The sequence below is a fragment of the Vigna radiata genome, unplaced genomic scaffold (assembly GCF_000741045.1).
Source record: "Vigna radiata var. radiata cultivar VC1973A unplaced genomic scaffold, Vradiata_ver6 scaffold_215, whole genome shotgun sequence".
NCBI classification, from domain to species: Eukaryota; Viridiplantae; Streptophyta; class Magnoliopsida; order Fabales; family Fabaceae; genus Vigna; species Vigna radiata.
This window is the reverse complement of record NW_014541783.1, coordinates 399,116-408,414: the sequence shown is the minus strand read 5'-3', so window position 1 is coordinate 408,414 and position 9,299 is coordinate 399,116. Positions and strand designations below refer to the sequence as shown.

Below are 9,299 nucleotides of genomic sequence, written 5' to 3'. Positions count from 1 at the left end.
GTGGCTTTCTTCTTTTTATATTGAAACACGTTGACTCCTTCGCTAACAAGTTATCATAGAAAAATACAAAAAATAAAAACAAAAACAAAGAAAAAAAAAAGATGATTGGATATTGTTGCTATAGATCTCTTACACTATCTTTCCATGTGTAATAAAAATTATTACATTATACTTAATCTCTAATATTAAAGTTTAAAAAATAGTTATTTCAAAATTAATATGAAACATAAATATCCTAAATCACTCACTAAATTCTCTTTTAAATCAATTCCCTTTGGAAAAACAAAAATTAAAAAGTATCTTAAATCAAAAACAATTTTTCTCCAAAAATTCTTTTTTGTAATGAAGGGTGAAAGGAGTATTTATTTAAAACATTATATTATGTATAAATTAATTTTAACTTATAAAAACCAAAATTTCTGATTTCCTTTAATTTTATGAAAAATTTACCCAATCATGACTTAATTTTATATTACACATAAATTAATTCATATTGATTTTTTTTTCTATTTTTATCACATAGGCTAAAATGTCAAACCAATACTAATTAGGAATACGCGGGTATTCCTAATCAATTGCACTTTTCGTTTTAATATATAAGCAATTTTAATATTTAAGAATGGTAGTATATACTTTATTCCTGAAATCTTATTTAATTGGAGGGACTTTTAAGATTAATCGTAGAAAAAAAAAATGTAGCATGAATTTATCTATTAGCAAATTTTAGATAATTTAATTCAAGGAGATCCTGTACTAATTAAAAATATTATAATGGAAAAATCATTTGTAATTAAACATTATTTATATGAAAAGACATTCATTAACAACCTTTTAACTTCTGTGCCTATTTTATTATATAAATCGTGTATTTTAATTTAATATATACAACTTAAAGGATTTGTTAATAACATAATTATATTATATAAAACGGTTTAACTTTTTATTTAAAAGTTAAAAATTAGTTAATTTAGTTTAGTTTAGTACACTCACCCAATTCTAACACTGTACCTAAATTAGGGCATAAAAATTGACACTCCACCATAGTTATTGGAAACATATCAAAATTACATAGTTACCCCAACATGAGTAAATTCCTATTTTGCCCTATACAGTTAGCTTCCACGAAAAATCCTTCAGGTCATCTTTAGTCTCAGTTCTAGAATGTTCTTTTTCTTCTTTTCTTCTTTAAACCTTTGATCACAATGTTTTCTTCCTTCTGTTATGCTTAATAATATTTTTAATTTATAAAATAAATATATAATAATTACTAACATTAACATTATATAATAAAAACATGTGAATTTTAGTAAAGTTATTATACACACTTATCTATCCAATTTTTAAAAGAGTTAAAAAAAAGCGGTTTGCTAATTTACGTAAGGAGATTGTTCAGTTGGTACATTTTATTAAAGTCTATCAAATTTTAGATTACAAAAATGTTCTTGTTAAAAAAGAAAATCAACTTTAAATCTAAGGGTATTTTAATAATTTTAAAATTTAATTTAAAATAAATAAAAAAAGTAGTTATTAAAAATCATGATTATCCAAGAGAAGTTATTAGCTTTTATTTTATTTTTAATTTTAAAAAACAACTATCTTTTATTTTTTTTATTTTAAAAAACAACTACCTTTTAAAAAATATAATGGTTTAGAGTTTATAAAACCTGTCTCGGTTTATAGAATCCTTATGAGTTTATAGAACTCATCTGAGTTTATAAAACACGTCTGAGTTAAAAAAAACTACCTTTTATTTTATTTTTTATTTTAAAAAAATTATAATAAAAATTAATAACCACGTAGACCAATCAAGATTACTACCTTTTATTTTATTTTTTATTTTAAAAAACTTATAATAAAATTTAATAACCATGTAAACCAATCAGGATTACTACCTTTTATTTTATTTTTTATTTTAAAAAACAACTACTTTTATAAAATATATAATAAAAATTAATAACCAGGTAGACCAATTAAGATTTTTAATAACTATATTTTATAACCTAACTTTTTGCTAAAATGTAACCCGTAAATTAGCAAACCCCTAACATAATAAGCGAATTTGAACTCTATTTGCGAATATTGTTTTATACTATTTAGATATATGTCATAGTTTATTATAAAGACACAGATATTTTATCTTTTTCTGAAATATATTAAATTTTCTAAATTATTATAAATCCATACAGAACAGAATCATAATCATAAAATTTACTTAAAAATATTCTTATTACTTGGCATTTTTTACATCAAACAAATGAGATATGAGTCCAGTTAGATAAAAGATTAATATTATGTTCAATTCGAAACAAGAGATTATTAACATCTTCAATTTAAAATCTTAAAATAATGAATTAATTCGTTTTCTTTTTATACAGTGCTTCCATTTGCTACTATGAATTTTAAAAGAATTTTCATAATGATAAGATACACAAGAAAAACATACCATGATGCAACTTATAACGAAATAGTAATAAGGGTTTCAATACCCTGTGTAGTTTAAACTTATGATGCCTTTCATATTAACCAGGTAGCAGACTACCTTTACTTCTATGTTCTAAGATAATAATACATCCAAACTAATGACTATTAACAACACAATCCCTATGACCACATTGACAAGATATACCGAACGTGGAAATAGGTTTTGGTTTGATGAAATCGTTTCCATGTAAAGGAAAGAACCTTTGCTATTGACATCAGAGGATTGATGGCTTCTGCTTTTGAGGATCCTCCTTGAACTAGAATTTTCAGCATTTTTCTGATCTTTCTCTGATTTCACAGTGACCAATTCCCTCCTTGTCTGCAGAATACATCACATGCAGCACAGTATTAGGAATAGTATGTTAAAATGGAAATCACTTCAAATGAAGCATCTTCCAACTTGGATAAGAAACAGATTTTAACTTTTCCAACACAGCTGCTTGGTTTTCTCACCTCTACATGGGATACTGCATTGTTTGAAACCTTCTTCTGGGTTTGTGGTCTTCCTGCAACAGTTTTTTGTAATANGAAGTTGTCTGGTCTTGGATTACACCGGTTTTCCAATCTTGCACGAGTGGAGGAAGAACTAGAAATTTCAATATGTTCATCTGCAGTTGAGTCACAAGAGGATGTCTCTACTGCCCAGAAATCATCTTGAATGATACTCTCCTTTTTTCCTTTGTGTGCTTCACGATTAGAATCTAGACTACTCATGGCACCAGAGTATTCACCAGAACAAATATTGGCATGCTGTAATAATTTTAGCAGATAAACATATGAAATCAATTCTTGAAGTGCTTCAATAAAGAAAAAGTCACAAAACCAAGAAGCAATGTGTCATGAAGCACAACAGAACATCAAAACCAACTCAAACCAAACATTTTATCAGTGTGTATCTTCTATGAATCTGTAGGAGAAAAACCATTTGGTCTTGTTTGCTTCCATTTTTATTTCCTGATTTCGTTTTCTGTTTGGACTTTTTAATTACAGAACTATCACCTTCTTTTAACTATGTTCCCTGATTTCAAATATCTGTACAGAAGACACCGAAATAAAACTGTTCCCTCTACAAATCTTTCAAAATAGGACATAAATTGAAAATGAAATTGCAGTTTTGTTGTAATTAAGTAAAGACAGAAAATAAAAGATAGAAGTAATCAGACCCTAAACATTGTGACAATGTGGCAAAACACATCGCTATAACGCACAATCTGTCATAAGCAAAAAAGAGATACACTACTTAGAATTTGAGCAATTTATCTTTACCAGATTAGAGACAACTTCAGCATCTGTGCCACTGCTTGCATTGTATACCCTTCTCAATGACTTTGGTTGGGTGGAACGATTGACAAAACAGTGTCTTCTTTCTTCATTGATGACAAGCTCTTCATCATCAACCCATATTGAATTTACGAACTCATCTTCATCATCAGTATCTAGAAATGGAATTTGCGCATTGGAGCTTTCATTTCCAAAACAAGCATCGAGTGGTGAGGGGTTTAGGAACAATTCTCCCAGATCAATACCAACTGGAGACTGTTGTTCTGGGGGGAAGAAAATATCTTCTGGAAAGTCTGGATCCACAATCACTCTAGGTGAAACATCTACTACCTAGAAAAAATTAACAAAACAAGTATTAGTTCTCAGCATGTTTCAGATGCAGAGTGTAAATATGTCCATCAAGAATGCTTCATCTTACAGATGGAATTTCTTCAGCTGGTATCGGATTTCCATAGTCAGGAAGGTTTGGTGCCTCAATTCCCCTTTCATGTTTTCTCTCAAATTTCTTCATCAAGCGGCATAAAACAAAAGTCTTCTGCAAAACTTGAAGGATAATCAGGAATTATTTTACACAAATCACACAAATATCATGCTAAACTTCAAAATCAGAAACTTATTTCTTTTCCTGAACAACTATATTCACGGCAAAATCTAGAAAAAAGGCTCCGTAGAGAATGTGGCATAATAAAAATCATTTCTCTAAGTAGAGTTGTCTCGGGAAAAATTGACATTTAACAGTCTTAAATGAAAACTGATGATGAATTTTTAGCATGTTTACATTAAATATGAGAGCTTATCCCGTAAGCTTTATCTGGGATCCATAAAAAGATCTTATTTCGATAAACTTCCACATAAAGCTTATTGTTGAAAGAAATTCTCCCAAATGCCCCTTTCGTCATCATCAAAACAAGGCCAAATGGAAGAAATTAGGTCATGACCAGAGACTGACGAAATTAAAAACATGGGATTCAAACAAAGTATCCAATAACCTTCAGAACAACCAATAGGATAGGAAATGATATCAAAGCCTAAAGAGTACATAGTGTTGTGAAAAAACATATCTAAACAACACCCAACAAGAGCAACAAATCCTAATCCTGTCAGGTAATTTGGCAATCACACCATGCAATTTGGCAGAAACGTTTCAGAAAGACAATTTCCAAACAATGTTAGATTTTCTAGGAAAAGCAAACCAACCTGGCTTTCGTGGGAGGTAAGAGCATGATATTCATGAATAACCCAGTTGGTCTTGACACCACGGGGAACGCGGCCTTGGTGGAAAACAAGAGTCTTCTTTGTCCCAATGACATTGTTAGTGCCACCAATCCGAATTTTACGGTCATTTCCAGTGGCTTTCCAGAAGCCATGTTCGGTGGTCCTGTTGACCCTTTTACTATTGGAGTACTTGTAATCCACAGAACTGAAGAAAAACCACTCTGGGTCATCGGATTTGATCACTGACTTCGCTGGCATCAGAAATCGAAACAAGAAAAGAATCAAACAACAGTGAAGTGGGTTTGGTAGCATCACGATGAAAGATATGTCAGTGTTTAATGTTTGCATTACCTGGCACGTCCCAAGGTTCCACTTTGCAAAGGTCGATCTCTGGAATGACCTGAACAGAGAAATCATCACCGAGCAACTTGTGTTTGAGGTAATAGCTGACAAGCTCCTCATCTGTGGGACGGAATCTGAATCCCACAGGCATGTGATCAAGTATGGAAACTATGTTCTCCATTGTTTTGGTTCAACAAACAGTAGCTGCCGCTGTTTCTGTTTGCAACTGAGAAGAAAAGAATGGAAAAGTTGCAGAGAGGGTATGCCTGTAAAATTTGAGTGGGGTTGTGTTTGTTTTCTGCATTTGTGAAAGACATTGACTGACTTTGAAGTTGATCTCAGTCTCTTTTCCTTTTGGCTTAGCTGATAAGTAATCATTGGAAAATCCAAAAACAAAAACAAAAACACCCCAAGTTGTCGTATCATAGTATTTTTTTTTTTTAATTCATAGAATGACAGAATAATGTTTAAGCATGTAATAAATATTTGGATAAAGATAATTTTTTTATAATATTTTAATACCATTTATTAAATTCGATCGTTTTAGTGGTTACGGTTTATATTAGTTTTATGATTATTATTATTATTGATTATAGAGTAATAATGATACATAGATAATCTTTTAAAATATTGTATAAAAATGTTTTCAAAATATTATTATTTTAAATATTTTATAAATTAGATATGGTGAATTGGCTTTATTTACTTCTACATGTTTTCAAGGAACTGGTCAACCCATTAAAAGTGAGATTTATTTTTCCAGTAAAACATTAAATTTGTTATTAATGTAGGAGTGAATTCATTATTAATATATGACTTATTTATCTGTTATTTAATTAACTTATGAAAGAATGGTATGTCATGCATACAAAATTCAATTCAGACATCATGAGATTCGATTTAGCGTGTGTTTGAAATATTATAAAAAAATTAATAAATTGGTTTTCATGAAAAAGGAAAAGATAAAGTTGAGATTCTGTGTACCTGTGAGGAATAACAAATGATTTCACGTATTTTTATTAAAATATTATTAGAAGATTTATGAAGTGACATTATTAATAAAATTTTATATTTTTTGAATTATTATAAAATATTAAACAGTATATTTTTAGTTTTTTAATTTTATATGAAATTAAAATTTACTTTTATTTAAAAGTTTAATATATTTTTATCTTTAAATTTGAAAAATGAATAGATATATTTTTTTAATTAAATTACATTAAATTTTTTATTATATTATCATTTGAACATATTTTATATTATCATTTGAACATGTTTTATAGTTTACATGTTCGCTTTATAATTTAATATTTTCTATATAAAAATATAATATGATTAGATTAAAAAGTTATATTCAATCATACTTAAAATTTAATAATAAAAATATATCAAAATTTCATATATTCTAATTTTATATTAAAGTTTAATAACTAAAATCATTATTAACCCTTAGTCAAAGTATATTTATAAAAAAAGAAAAGAAAAATTATGTCATTTTCCACACTTCAAATTGGGTGAAAGAAAAATTACCTAACTTTTGTTATTGACAATATTGTTTTTGTTTTGATTTCTTTCCTTATTTCTTATCTGAGTACTGTTTGGTAGTATTAGTTTTTCCCATCCATGGCTGTATTCGAAACTTGACTTGCTTTTTGACCTAATTTTTTGTTTTGAAGCCATGAAAGATGTCTTTTTCCTTCTTACATATTAAATTATTGATAATAATGTAAATATATAAAATATAAAAGATATATATATATATATATATATATATATATTATATTAATCATTAGGTTTTGTTCATTAATTTCAGATTATGCAAATGTGTGTTTGAGTTCAAAATCTATTGGTGAAAACCCTAAAAAAAAAAATCAGCATTTGAGACATTGAGTCTATATAGAGTCGACTAAACTCACAACATTTGGCCCATCTCATTATAATGTTAAGTTAAGTTAAGAGGCTAGGAACTTCAATAATGTTATATTTTATAAATAGGATTGTTTTATTTAAAAGTGTTTTTATTCTTAATTTGAGATGAAATTATTAAATATGATTTTCAATTTATTTTTTCTTAATATAGTTTTTTTATCTTTTTGTTAAAATGAGTTTATGTGATTTTTTTTTATTAAATAGGTGATGCCAATATTAAAAAAATGATGAAATATTAAGATGGTTAGACTATCCAGTAACACAAAAGTGGTTAGACTTATAAGTCATTTATATTTTCGTGTTGTCACTCTCTAAATGGTGAATGAAATAGACTTTACCACTTTTTTTGATAAAAATTAGAATTATTTTAAAAAAAGTAAACAAAAAGATAGAAAATAAGAAACCACATTAAATAATTTCAAGAGAAAAAAAGGTATTGAACTTTTTTTAAATTGACAGATAAATAACAATTCAAATTTCATTATTTGTCCATTAACAATTTTACATATTACTTTGTTGTTGTGTTGAAATATTTAGTAGTAATATATTCAATGAAGTTAAGATACATTATAGTGATATTTTTGTAAGATTGTAATAATATATTCCTTTATTGACTTAAATATAAGGGGACACTGTGTTTATAGGCACTGTATACATGTATATTTTAATTTTTTTTAACCTTATTTAATATTATTGTTTTGAAACTTTAGCTTCACTCTTAATAAATATAATTGAAGCTAGTTTAGAAAAAAGATAATATATTCAGACAACATTTTTTTATAATATTTGAACATTGATTACGTGTCAATATATGATTGGTTAAAATTACTTCACAATAATGTTTATGATTATTATTATTTATTGCAGAGTAATTTTTGACCAATCATATATTGACACGTAATTAATGTTCAAATCTTATAAAAAATGTTGTCTAAATATCATTATCCTATAAGAAATCACATCTTATGAAAAGAATTAAATAAATTTAATCATTAGCAATTTCCAAAGTAGAGAGAACATAACTTTCATGAAATTAATAGGTAATTGAGTCACTCCATCTTTAAGTTTTGGGCCCTGAAAATTGGTGCAACGTCTTAAAATCAGCGTAAATGACTTTTCATTTTCCAAAGTTACAATAAACAGAGAATTCCTTTGAATTGAATTTTACCTTAAATGTATTTTTAATTCTACAAACATACAAGTTTGTTTTTATATTCAAATTGAAAATTATTCTTCCGCTGAAATTTGGTATAAAGTTTTAGATGTGTTTTTTCTACATAATGAATAGAAATAGAAAATATTTTATGATAAGACTGTGTAAATAATATCTTTAACAAATTTTTGAAAAATAAATGTTTAGATTGATTTTAAATTTGGGGACTAAATAAAAATCTATTTCAGATTAGTGAAACTAAAAATATAATTAATTATTGTTTTTATTAATAAATTGACTATATGACACTGCGTTTTCTCTCCAGCTGTTTAGTTAAAAGAAAAAAAAAATACAAAAAAATGTTTTATTCAGTTTTGGAAAAAGTAAGAGCAAAATAATAAAACTATTATAAAATGCGTTCTGTATGTTTATTTTTGTGGCATACGGAAAACTATGCTTAATACTTTCTAAAAAATTATAAGTTAGAATGAAATTGTATTGAGAAATTATGTTTATTTCTGTCTTGGACTCTCCTTGTTGGATCACTATTGTAATCTTCTCCGAACTTCCCGCACCCCATAATAACTAATCACACCCCATATTATTTTAAAAGACTAAAATACGCCCACCATACATTCTAGAATATTTGTTTCTGAAATCCTCTCCAGAATGCATCAAACTCTATTTCAAAAAAAATTATTCTAGAAAATTTTGGAAACAGATATTTAGAAAGTCAATTTTATGAAAGGTAAATTAGTCATTTTAAAAAATTATTTCCTAGGAAAAAATCATATGGGTTATAGCCATTTTTGTCAAAATCAATGGATCCAAAGTGAGAAAGGGAAATATATATATATGTGTGTGTGTGTATAGATGTATAAAAAAATATAGATATATA

The 9,299-nt window shown here is 27.0% G+C and overlaps 1 protein-coding gene across 2 annotated transcripts; it reads right to left on the bottom strand.

Moving 5' to 3' along the window:
* Positions 1-2,440: 2,440 nt before the first annotated feature.
* On the bottom strand, positions 2,441-5,659 carry LOC106778148 (protein CUP-SHAPED COTYLEDON 3). 2 transcript variants are annotated; one of them, XM_014666068.2, is made up of 6 exons: positions 5,329-5,659; positions 4,960-5,228; positions 4,181-4,297; positions 3,748-4,092; positions 2,935-3,231; positions 2,441-2,800 (listed from the first exon to the last, which is right to left on the bottom strand). In XM_014666068.2, exons 1-6 carry the CDS (start codon positions 5,498-5,500, stop codon positions 2,555-2,557), a joined length of 1,446 nt encoding a protein of 481 aa, XP_014521554.1. In that variant the 5' UTR covers positions 5,501-5,659; the 3' UTR covers positions 2,441-2,554. The 2 variants fall into 2 exon arrangements, with proteins under 2 accessions (XP_014521554.1, XP_022631783.1); XM_022776062.1 differs by having other exon boundaries at positions 4,181-4,294.
* Positions 5,660-9,299: the final 3,640 nt, after the last annotated feature.